The 12,651-nt window shown below is 46.7% G+C and overlaps 1 protein-coding gene across 11 annotated transcripts in view; it reads right to left on the reverse strand.

Annotated features, from left to right (window-relative positions):
- Window positions 1–12,651, reverse strand: part of ANO10 (anoctamin 10) — a 216,592-nt gene that overhangs the window by 27,233 nt on the left and 176,708 nt on the right. For 2 of the 11 annotated variants that reach the window (XM_044933538.2, XM_044933536.2), the window contains exons 13-15: window positions 11,145–11,318; window positions 8,340–8,495; window positions 322–672 (exon numbers count right to left, since the gene is read on the reverse strand). The exons of 6 other annotated variants lie outside the window; for them this stretch is intronic. In XM_044933538.2, coding sequence (XP_044789473.2) covers window positions 667–672; window positions 8,340–8,495; window positions 11,145–11,318 — 336 coding nt within the window. In that variant the 3' untranslated portion in view covers window positions 322–666. Of the gene's footprint in view, window positions 1–321; window positions 673–8,339; window positions 8,496–11,144; window positions 11,319–12,651 lie in introns of those variants that run through there. 3 more of the 11 variants (XM_044933537.2, XM_044933540.2, XM_044933547.2) reach the window with 3 other exon arrangements.

Here is a 12,651-nt window from a genome sequence, read left to right on the forward strand (position 1 = left end):
GTGCAGGCTTAGCATCTTCCAGCCCCAGGTACAGGGCCTTTCCTGCAGCCCCTCCCTGTGGGTCACAGAAGTCTAGAATGACTTGGAGATCCCTCACAGTTCCAAAGCTCCTGGCCTGCCTCACCCGCTTCCCAACTTTTCTCCCTCTGGGGAAGAGGAGCTCCCGTAATGACGCTGGCCTGCTCCCCAACCCCCTCCCCACGGTGCCGCCCCCAGCTCCCAGCAGTCGGCTGCAGCATCTCTGCTCCACTTCTTTGTCAGCCTTTCCTAGTCTGCTTTCTGTTCTACAGAAATCTCTTCCCATCTTTTGAGGTTAGCGGAGGGTGCTCTTTCTTATTTTCCCATGTTTCTAATGCATTGTGCTTTTATTTTTCCTTTTGTTTGAAATGGTCTTTGGAGGGGGCAGAAGGACAGGGGCTATTTTGAGCTCGGAAGTCCTACTGGATGGTCACAAGGGTGGGGGACACACGAACTCACTGTCCCACAGAGCGTCCATCAAGTCATCCCCAGAGACGGAGGGTGGGCTGGGCAGATCACCAGGCTGACTGGATGTACCGTGTGTAGAAAGCGGGCTGGCCGGGAAGTCTGGGAGAGTCCGGAGCTTGTGTGGTCTCGCTCTCCACCTGGGAAACACTGCATCTTCTAAACAAAGGCTCCTCTCACCCTTCAGCTCTGTGGGAGGGAGCCAGAGAGCAGGGTGTGGGAGGGATGCTGGAAACCGCAAGTCATGTGTGACTGACTGGCCCGAACCAAGCCCATGGTCTGTCACATCAACAACTTTGTTTCTTTCCCTTAATCATCTTTCACGAGCCTGCCTCTGTTTTCTGGAAAAAAAGTACACATGTATGTATTTGTAACATCAACCCAGTACTCAGTCCTACTAGGCTTTTAAAAACTACATTGAGAGAGTCTCTGTTGTCCTTAAAAGCACCAATACTCTCGGTCCCACAGACTGTTTTTTAAGTTTCTGTAGCATTTTCTTCTGTGGTAAGGCCGGCTAGCCACACCACTTATCAAGGAGCTACAGAGTCAAGTATCAGGGACCAGCATCGTCAAACGTGCAATTTCCATCATGTTCATGATCCAAAGAAGGACACAGTTGAGTCTAAAATTTTTCAGGTTCCCATACAGATTGAAGTTCTCTCATTAAATCACTGTGTAAAAAATACATTAAATTTTTAAAAAGGGGGAAAAAAGTAAACAGAAAAAACACACCACAGATATCTTTCAAGACTCACTTCGTTTGTTAATGGGTTCCTGCTTCTGCCGCTGGTTCTCTTGTTAACTTTGATCTGTGTGTTTACACACATTTTTAATTCATTCAATGATTTCACACACCAGCAGTTTCAATTTGCTTCAGGCAAAACTGGACTGTTAAAAAAGATCCAGGCTATTTTCAGGTTGGAAAAATAATAAATTGAAATTGAGATGATTCTACAGGATTGATTTTTTTTGTTCTAATTACAGAATGGAGTCCTTTCCATAAAAGTAAAAATGTTCAGTTCTCGTATAATACGTATAATGTGCTCAGTCATGTCTGACTCTTTGCGACTCCATGGGCGGTAGTCCGCCAGGCTCTGATGTCCACTGGATTTCCCAGGCAAGAATACTGGAGTGGGTGCCATTTTCTCCTCCAGAGATCTTCTCAACCCAGGGATTGAATTTGTATCTCCTGCGGCTCCTGCCCTGGCAGCTGGGTTTTTACCACTGAGTCACCTGGGAAGCCCATAGTACATATAACAAACAAGATCAGTTCAAATATCCTCCTATATGTCCTAATCTTTCCCTTGCATTTTTTTCTGGTTTGCTCTTTGGCTACACCACACAGCATGTGGGATCTTAGTTCCCCAACCAGGGATAGAACCCATGCTTTCTGCAGTGGAAGAGTGGAATCTTAACCACTGAACAACCAGGGAAGTCCCTCCCATGCGTTCTTAGAAGCGTCCAAAAGTCATCACGTTTGTGGAGGCGTGTTTAACCAATGCTCACTCAGTGGTGAGTGCCAGGCGTGGGCACTGCTATTTTGTCTTCATCTGCATTGGTTCTGAGAAGTGGAATGACCACCCCACCCTCCTGATGAGGAAGTTCAGCTCCGACAGAGAGGTTGCTGTGCCTAGAGTCAGAGCAGCACTGGGGGCGTGGAGCCCCCCGTAACACCCTACCCCCAGCTTTTCCCTCAGCTCGGTGGCCAAAGAACTCAGTAACCACAGACCGGAGGGGCCCTGGTGTGCCTGCTCCTTGGCTGCTGCTGCTGCTGCGTCGCTTCAGTTGTGTCCGACTCGGTGTGACCCCATAGACGGCAGCCCACCAGGCTCCCCTGTCCCTGGGATTCTCCAGGCAAGAACACTGGAGTGGGTTGCCATTTCCTTCTCCAATGCATGAAAGGGAAACGTCAAAGTGAAGTCGCTCAGTCGTGTCCCACTCTTAGCGACCCCATGGACTGCAGCCCACCAGGCTCCTGTGTCCATGGGATTCTCCAGGCAAGAGTACTGGAGTTGGGTGCCATTGCCTTCTCTGGCTCCTTGGCTAGTTTTCCTCAAATTAAGAACACAAAAGGAGCAACTTAATTCTCACAAACATGTGAAATATTACTCTTCCTATTAAAAATTATAAAATATTTCACCAAGACATTGCATGGGAAAGAATTCCGTACAATCTCCGCCCCTCCCCATCCAACTTCTTTAAGAAGTGAGCATTGTTTACCCAACCCCTCCTGTCCTGCCAGCCCCTTGGAGCTCATCCTTCACCCTCCACCCACAGCGGGGTCCACTCCCCTGGATCTGGTGTTTATATTCCCACATGGTGGTTCCCCCCAGATGTATTGTGCCTAAGCAATATATAGAATTACTCTGTATGTTTCAAAGCTTTACGTCAGCAGTAGATTGGCCCACATGGGGCTCCACAGTGAATGGTTACTAATGTGCCAATTCCTGCACCCCCTGGAGAGTGGTCTCCCCTCCCAGCAGCCCATTCTGTGTGTAGCAGAGATGCCTTCACCTGCTGGATGCTGCGGGAGTCCTGGTCCTTGCTGTCACCTCCACCCCACAGCTGTCCTGCATCCTGGCCCCATGAGCACAACGCTTGGCTGCCAGCACCCAGGACCTCTTGGCCAGCCCAAGGGTGAGTGCTGAGGTGGGACAAGTGACTAGACTTCCTATCTTCTCCTCAAGCCAATTAGAAAACATACCTCGATGTCCTCACTGAGGATGATCAGACAGCTTACATCTCAATGGGAAGAAATGAAGATATGAGCTACAACAAATCAGCAGATCACCAAGGCCTCATCCACTGTCGGCCAAGGGTGTCAGCTCTGCTCCAGGCAAATGAGAAGGGCATGTTTTCAGGAACCATCCTGCCATGGCTGACACTTGTTTTGTCTTAAAGCAAATGGCCCCTTTCCACACCAACCAGGATTAACCAAGCCTCCTCTGTCCTCCCCAGAGGGAGGGCCTGGGAAGCTTCTAATCCATCCTGCTCAGTGTTCAAGTCCATGGTTGACATATTCCTGCCTCCACTGGCAGGAATGCAAACAGTGAGTGCTCAGCAGAGGAGCTGGGGTGGGGAGTCCCCCGCCGGAGTCGAGCCCCAGCTCTCAGTGGTGCACTGGGCACCCAGAGCCCTAGAGTCGAGCCCCAGCTCTCAGTGGTGCACTGGGCACCCAGAGCCCTAGAGTCGAGCCCCAGCTCTCAGTGGTGCACTGGGCGCCCAGAGCACTGCACTGCCCTCACAGCAGCACCACAGACACTCCATATTTTCCAGGAAAACAATAACACCCAGCATCAGCTGCCAGAGAGGAGCCAAGGACGTCAGTCTTTCTCCCCAGGTTAGACATAACATGGCAGAGAAGAAGCACTTGAGCTCATCTCCTCTCATGAAAACACCAAAAATCACAACTACCTGCTGAACAACCACTGACAAAAAAGGACTGGAGCCTATCAAAAAGATATTCTACATCCAAAGACAAAGAAGAAGCCACAACGAGATGGGAGCAGACACCAGAAGCATGAGGAACTACAATTCTGCAACCTGCAGAACAGAGACCACAAACACAAGAAGCTAGACAAAACGAGATGGCAGAGGAATATGTTCCAGATGAAGGAACAAGATAAACCCCCCAAAGAACAGTTAAGTGAAGTGGAGATAGGCAATCTACCCAGTAAAAGAAGGCTTAGGTTCTTCATTGCCAACTCTGCAGAAGTAACTGCCAGCTTGTGAGAGGCTGATGGAGAGGGCTACCTACACAGGAGGGAGCTGTGGGTGGCCTCCAGGAGCCAAGAGCAGCCCCCAGCAGACAGCCAGCAAGAAGACAGGGTCCCCATGGTCTTACTGACACAAGAGATAAATTCTGTGCATCTCAGGAAATTGAAACCAGACCTCTCTCAACTTAAGCCTCTGATGAGTCCAAAGGCCTGGCCTGCATCTTGATTGCAAGGTGGTAAGACCCTAAGCAAGGGACCCAGAGAAACTGTGAGATGATAAAAGTATGTTGTCTTAAGCATCTAAGTTTGTGCTCATGGTTACAGGGCAATAGAAAACACAGTAATCAAGCTATAAGCTATTTATGCTACATTCTTGATGCACTGAATACATGAATAGTTAAGCAGAAATTATCTCCAAAATTTTTATGGTCTTAAATAAAAGAAAACTGAGAAAATGTCTCAAACACGGGCCATAATTTTCATCTGTAAATTGACCTAATATCCTTTCAATCTTAGGCAAAGTCATAAAATTCCTGTGTGTTGCCTGTATGTAGCTCTTCTGGAAAACTCTTCCTAGTTTTGCAGGATTTTGGCAGCTCTATACTTTTCAGAAATGCTACCTTTTGGTCACATCTAAACACTATAGTTTCTTAATGAAAGTGAAGGAGCAGAGTGAAAAAGTTGGCTTAAAGCTCAACATTCAGAAAACTAAGATCATGGCATCTGGTCCCATCAATTCATGGGAAATAGATGGGGAAACAGTGGAAATAGATGGGGAAACATTGGAAACAGTGTCAGACTTTATTTTGGGGGGCTCCAAAATCACTGCAGATGGTGACTGCAGCCATGAAATTAAAAGACGCTTACTCCTTGGAAGGAAAGTTATGACCAACCTAGATAGCATATTTAAAAGCAGAGACATTACTTTGCCAATAAAGGTCCAGCTAGTCAACGCTATGGTTTTTCCAGTGGTCATGTATGGATGTTAGAGCTGGACTGTGAAAAAAGCTGAGCGCCAAAGAATTTATGCTTTTGAACTGTGGTGTTGGAGAAGAGTCTTGAGAGTCCCTTGGACTGCAAGGAGATCCAACCAGTCCATCCTAAAGGAGATCATTCATGGGTGTTCATTGGAAGGACTGATGCTGAAGAGGAAACTCCAATACTTTGGCTACCTCATGCGAAGAGTTGACTCACTGGAAAAGACCCTAATGCTGGGAAGGATTGGGGGTAGGAGAAGGGGATGACAGAGGATGAGATGGCTGGATGGCATCACTGACTTGATGGACATGGGTTTGGATAGACTCTGGGAGTTGGTGATGGACAGGGAGGCCTGGCGTACTGCGATTCATGGGGTTGCAAAGAGTTGGACATGACTGAGCAACTGAACTGAACTGAAACACTATAGTTCCAAGCAATCCAATCTGGAGAAATCTTGGGATAAACAGGATGCTATATCTTTTTTTTTTTTTAATTTGGCCATGCTGTGAGGCATGTGGTATCTTAGTTTCTCGACCAGGAATCGAACCCTTGGTCTCTGCATTGGAAGCATGGAGTCCCAACCACTGGATTGCCAGGGAAGTCCCGGGATGCTGCATCTTAATTAGAGGAAGGACTCATGAATTCCTGAAGCAGTTTACAGGGAGGAGGCAGATACGACGTGAGACTGATCACCTTGACCCAGGAAGTCCCAATGACCTTCTGTAAATTCAGTGTTAGGACTTTATCAAGATTCAAAACTTTGTGTTAACTTATGAGAAATTGGAAAACTTCTTAAACCTTTTTGAAACTGTAGGTTTTTCCCAAAGAACCTAAAATGTATCCTTGTGTGTGTGTGAGTTGCTCAGTTGTGTCTGACGCTTTGTGACCCCATGGACTGTAGCCTGCAGCTCCTATATTCACGGAATTTTCCAGGCAAGAATACTGGAGTGGGTAGCCATGTCCTTCTCCAGAAAATGTATACTTATTATTGTCTAACCATTGATAGATTTATCTGATATTGCTATATTTTCATCAGCTACGTTGTCAAACGTAAATTACCTAGTTCTGGCCTGAAGAGAAAAACAATTTTCCTCTAATTTATTTCAAGTGGCTCCATAGGTAAGGTAAAATAATGTTAACTGTTCTTGAAAGTGTACTGTGGAGGAGAAAGAAAAAAAAGAAACCAGGACAATGGAGAGGGCCCTGTCAGCATATGAGGAAGCTGATCACACACAGTTCCTGAGATAAACACACATCAGTCACAGCTGGAGCAGGAGCAAGCCCAAATGCCATGGCAACGACTCAGTGCCGCCCTTAGGCCCCTTCGAAACAGGCCTCCAGATGGAGACGGGCCTGGGTGCAGGACGACGTAAGACTCCTGCTCCCGAGGGGCCGCGCCCGCCCCCTGGAGTGCTGGAGTGGTGCTTGCTGAGGGGGAGCCTGAATGACCCAGAAACAAGAAGGAAACACCAAGGCCACACAGTCTGCAAATGTGTCCACTCACCACTCGACTCATTTCCAAGTCGGCAGGATATTTACTTAAAACTATCATGACCACATTTTCGGAGGCCAGTCTTTAAATCCTGCAATACTGAGATCTGGGAGGTTTAAAAAAAAAAAGAGCCATCATCACCTGTTTATTGCAAAGTCTGAAACAAAAGTCATATTGTTATGCTCATAATGTAACCAGTACTTGCAGAATTGTGTCTTGCACACATATCCGGCTGACAGGAACATCAAGTATTAACGACACTGGAGGGCTTACATCATGAATTGTGTGACAACCAACTCCTGGCAGCCAAAACATGCAGAATGCACTCTAAAGACACGTGGGCTGGACGTCTCTCCCAAAAGCAAACTGCTGCTTCATATCCCTTGTTACCAACAAAGCAAGAAAGATGAAGTGAACGCTAAATCCCGGGTACTGTTCGCTCTCCATCAATGGGCTCACAAGCAGCTTTGGACAACGGTGCAGCTGGCCACATGACTACTGTTTGAACACCCGAGGGGAAGCACGGTGGCTCACCCTACCGCACAGTGTGCAGGCCAAATCTCTGTAAGAGCTGATGCCCTGTAGCAACAGGGATACCTGGGTGATCGCATGGCCCAGTTATCGGTTTAGTGATGGGAACAAAGAAGCCAAGGCTGGGAGACTCACCCAAGCTTCTACCATGGCTTCTCCACTCAGAGCTCAGACCGGAATCCAGGCTTCAGCATCATAAACACCTAGGAGGCTGCTGGTTAAGGTCCCTTGACCCAGAGGTCCCCAACCCCTGGGCCATACAGCAGGAAGTAAGCGGTGGGTGAGTGAGAGGCACTTCATCTCTATTTACAGCCACTCCCCATCATTCTCATTACCACCTGGGCTTCCAACAATTCTGCATTATGGCAAGTACTAGAATTATTTCATTATATATCTGATGTAATAATAGAAATAAAGTGCACAATATAAGTAATACGCTTGAATCATCTGGAAACAATCCCTCTCCCCTCCCCTAGTCTGTGGAAAACCTGCATTCCATGAAACCAGTTCCTGGTGCCAGAAAAAGTTGGGGACCATGGCCCTAACCCAAGGAATGTGTCAAACTGACTGCAGGGGTTCTAATTCCAAATAAAATGTTTCTCTCCCCACTCCACCCTTCTCTGCTTCCAGAAACAGGGCCTGTCCCTCAGGATCCCTCACAAGGATGGTACTACCTTCTCTGGGTAAACAGACATACAAACAGGGGGTCGCCAGGTCAAGGGGGAAGATGTCACTCTAGAAGGCACGTCCACAACAAGTTAGGTCCTGAACACACACAGAGGAGCCACACTCTGGCTGTGGCCCATCCAGGACACGGGGGTGTACAGCAGAGAGCACAGGGGGCAGGACCTGTGCCTGCAAGTGACAGCCTCCCTGGGGCTATGCCCACAAGCCTTCAAAGAGAAGAAGAGCTACCAGGAAGACAAGGGGACACGGGAGCCAGCGGAAGGAAGAGGATGTGCAAAGGGAGAAGGCCAGGGGTGTCCTGGGACCAGAGTGCCGTTCTGTGCGGCCGGGCAGAGGGTTTGAGTGGGGGAAGTGAGGCGGAAACACGGGACAGTGAGGGGCTGGGTGTCTCCTGAGGAAGGCGGAGGTGCTGAAGGACTCTGAGCAGGAGCATGATGCAGAGTTATGCTTACATCTGGGAGAGCAGCTGTGGCCACAGAGCGGGAGCTGGACCGAGACGAGAGAGGGAGGCAGGGTCCAGGCAGAGGGCAGGTGACACCTTCCCCCAGGGTGAGAGGGGAGCCTGGCGACACACTCCGCATCATAGTCCTGCTAAAAAGAAAGTGTCCCTAAAAAAAAAAAAACAGTGGCAAAGTCCACGTATCCTTTAAAGTCACAAGTCAGGGATGTAAGTTCCTAACTCCAGCAAAGGAAACCCCGAGACGACACTGCTTGTTACCGTCATGAGCATTTCTTGGTCAGAGAGACTTCCCCAGTGATGTAAAAGAAGAATCTTAGTTCTTCTAAAAACTGATTTACAAGCATAGTTAATTTATTAAGTACACCTTAGAGGTCTGGGTTATATTATTATAGTCCTTAGAAATGATCATTTCTGTACTTTTTAAGACACCAAATGAAAATAGAGACATAAGGAAAACCAGCAGTATATACTGTGATTTTTAAAATGGGTTTGATTTTCAACCCAAGTGCTTCCTCCTTTGAGGAATTCAAAGGCATAATTTAAGGGTCTGGCAAGTGAAGAATTTTAACCAGCACTTAAGAGATATAAGGGATATATACCATGTCCCAATCTGCTCCTCTCACACTGCCCCATGTTTAAGGCGCCTCAAAGGTACACAGCATGTCTGCTGAGTGAGTGAGTCAAACTGCAGAGCTCCTCACCCTCACCCAGTGAACAGACCCACGCAGGGCACCTGGCCCTGGGGGCAGGACTGGGTCACCCTCTTGCTGGCTCTTCGCTTATACTTGATCACAGGGTAAGAGTTCTGTACTCCAGGTATTTCCTGATTGGTTACAATACTTGTCCAACATTAACCTCTTCTTGCTTTCAAGTTACCTTAACTATGAAGTATTCAGCACTATCTGATGACACCGATTTAAACACACACATCACCACCACCAGTGCCCAGATAGCCAGCATCCATGGGAGAGGACCAGACGTGGAACAGCTGGGGCTGAGGCCACCAGCAAAAAGAGGAAGCACCGCTCTTACTTCCTCTGTAGTTGAGCATCTATATCTTTCAGAATCCTGTTTCCTCAGATACAAAACATAGTTCATGTTACTTTTAACTAACTGCTCCCAGGAAAGAGAAGGAATTTTACCACTTGATTTTAATATACAATAGAAGAACAGTTAATAACAAACAAGAAAACCATTCAAGAGCATATGCATACAACATTACTAAACTGTGAGTCAGATCAAAACCAACTAACTCATACAATTTGTATCTCTTACTCAGGGTGAATGTCGTGTTAACAAAAAGCACTATCAAAGCTAAGTGTCTTTAAGTGGGGGTTGACTTTTTACAACTTTTTACATTACATACGAATATTATTCTTTGTCAGCATTATTACTCCTGAGGATCCATCCTTTGAGAAGAAGATTCAAAGGAGGAAGAGAGTGATTTGTGTCCTTCACTTGTGTTAGATGAGAAGCTGGGATACCACCACACTATTTGCTTTGGAAAATGAACAATAAGATATATTCCACTTTGTGAGATGATCTAACCTCTTCCTGCCTCACAAAGTCTTCCATATTTAACATATGCTGAGAAAAAGGTAAAAACAAAGGGAATGAGAATGTTGCACAAAGTGTTTTTCAAGGGTATTTACTACGAAGTTACGTCAAGAAGATTTTCCCTTCAAGTAATTTTAAATACATTGTATTACTGTCATTTTAAAATATATTTTAAAATATTAATATCTTCTTGCTGGCCCCATATCTGATTCTGCTGGGTGATACTATTTGAATTCCATTACCTAGATGGTAATGAAACACTCTATGGCTGCAATATCCTGAGTCCTTCTGCATTTAAATTCTCTTAAAAAAAAAAAACAGACATTCCAAGCCGGCAGCATAGTAAACCATTTTTGATGTGCTCTTAAAATCCATAAGGAAGCACGATGTACCTTTTGTAAGACTAATGAGACAGGAACGTCTCCAAGCCCATTGCACCCTATTAGCCTCACCCAGCTGCACAGGCAGAGACATGTGCACCAGCCCTCTGCACTGAGCTGCATTAGGACTTCTACTCTGAGTACAACGGTGCTATACTTGCGAAAAAGATGTTTTCTGTGACCGTTTCCAGATGGAGAATATGACCGCAAGTGGTCTGAAGGATCACTTTCCTCTGATAACTCTTGATAAATGATCGTGGTTCTGGGGATGTGACAGATGGAAGCTAACACCTTTCTCACTGGTTCACCTATAAAAAACATTCCATGACGAGGTTCTGGCGTGTGCACTGAAAACTAATGATTACCTCAACCGTCACATCTACGGCCTTGGCAGTAAGTGCTGCGATTTGCTATTACACGTGAATGTAGTTACCCTGGAAGAGAGCTGGTGCTGGATAACTGGACAGGCACCGATGCCATTTGACTGACACATTAATCCAGGATGTACTGGGTGCTACGCTAGGGATCAGAGGGCAACCCAGCCCACTCTGGTGCCACACTTCATACCACTTTGGTGTCTTGTAATTTTCCCATGAGAGAAACTTGCCTCCCCATTCACATTCCTTCAAAAGCAGATCATACCGATTTTGGCCACTGTCTTCCAGCTGAAGACTCATGACTTTGTGTGTCTGAAAGCAAACACTGATGTCTCTGATGAAGGAAGATTAAATGAGATTTAATCCTTGGGAAGCCCAGGGGGCTGGCAGAGGGGTGGAGCTCAGTTTTGAAAAGACATTCTATTTTTCTTTGGTTCTTTGTCCCCTAATCAAATCAATGGAAACACACTTGAGGTAACTCACAGAGCAGGCGGTGGGAGTCTCCACGAGGCTCCTGTTCGTCCTGACTCTCTCCTGAGTGATGCCATCATCAGGGTGCCCAGAACAGTGGACAGTGTATGCCTGGGCTGCAAACAAGCGGGAGGCTTCACGCCTAGTGGAGGCCCACTGAAAGACACCTCCATCTGTACTGCAGCGCTGAAACGAGAGCAGCCTGGAGTCGAGCCACCGCTTCTCAGAAAACTTAGTTTCAAGGGGATTAACTATGGGCTAACCAACCATTTCTTCCCAAGATTTGGGAAGTGGCAGACTTCTTCCCAAGACTGCCACTGTGTTAAGATGTAATTAACTCTCAGGAACTTCGATGTTTTCTCCCTACCGTGAAACTGTTTGATTTGAGTGCCCTGCGTCTGTCTACAGCATAGGCCAGGTACTAGAGGGGTGATGTGTACACGTATTTTATTAAATTTTTTAATATCTTTTTTTTTTTTTTTAAGGCCACACCGCGCAGCTTGTGGGATCTTAGTTCCCCAACTCTGGATTGAACCTGCACTCTCAGAAGTGAAAGTGCCAAGTCCTGACAACTGGACTACCCGGGAATTCTCAAATCCAAATAACAGACACGTCTGAACTGTCACAAGCTCATGACTTAAATTTAAGATTCCTGAAGCCAGGGATGGAAAAACAAGCAGGTCACACAAGGACACATGAATGAAAACCAAACCCACTCTGTCCTCTGAGTTGGTGATACTAACTAGTTATACTAGACAGAGATACCAACTAGTTACCACTCATCCACCCTCTAACCAAGAACACAGGACTCGAGTGGGAATCTGAAGAAGGCTGAAGAATGTGAGTAAAAATGTGGCAAATTGGAAATGCCAGAGCAGAGAGTTGTTAAGAGAACGTGGAAAGGAGGTCATGAGAGCTGTCAGCCCAGACCCCTGGTGGCACCATCGTCCCGGTGTGACCGCTGACAGTGGCTGACAATAGTCAATGGCTGAGGCACCAGCCCACTTAGCAGCCAGACCTATGGAGCGCCTGGTTCCCACTCTGGATGGCTCTCGGCCCTTCTCAATCAAATGCTCATCTTTATAGTGAGGTGCTCTAGTACCACTTCTCAGTCACAGAGAGAGTACTCCCTTTTGATCAAATGAAAGAAACCATACACGAGGCAAACAATGGCCTTTATTCCCTGCCTTGTTTGAACAATGAAAATGATGTGCACTATGATCTCAAACAAAATCTTGGCTATGATAGAGCCATAAAGACAGCCTGTACTTGGGATTACAACAGTCCAGATACGTCTGGAGGCCGCAGCTGTGGGAGACCTCAAACGCTCCACTTTTTGTTTCCTGTTCAGTCCTACTTTCCACGTTTCTGTGCCTATGTCTGACTATAAAAGAGGCCACAGGAGAGGATGAACAGAGAGTTTTCTCCACCCTAGAATGTGTGAACTTTTCTGGTTCCAGTTCAGTTAAAGACACATTCCTTGTTTGCATCTAGTGGGGCAACCCTTACAAGTGAAAAA

The sequence above is a fragment of the Bubalus bubalis genome, chromosome 21 (genome assembly GCF_019923935.1).
Source record: "Bubalus bubalis isolate 160015118507 breed Murrah chromosome 21, NDDB_SH_1, whole genome shotgun sequence".
NCBI classification, from domain to species: Eukaryota; Metazoa; Chordata; class Mammalia; order Artiodactyla; family Bovidae; genus Bubalus; species Bubalus bubalis.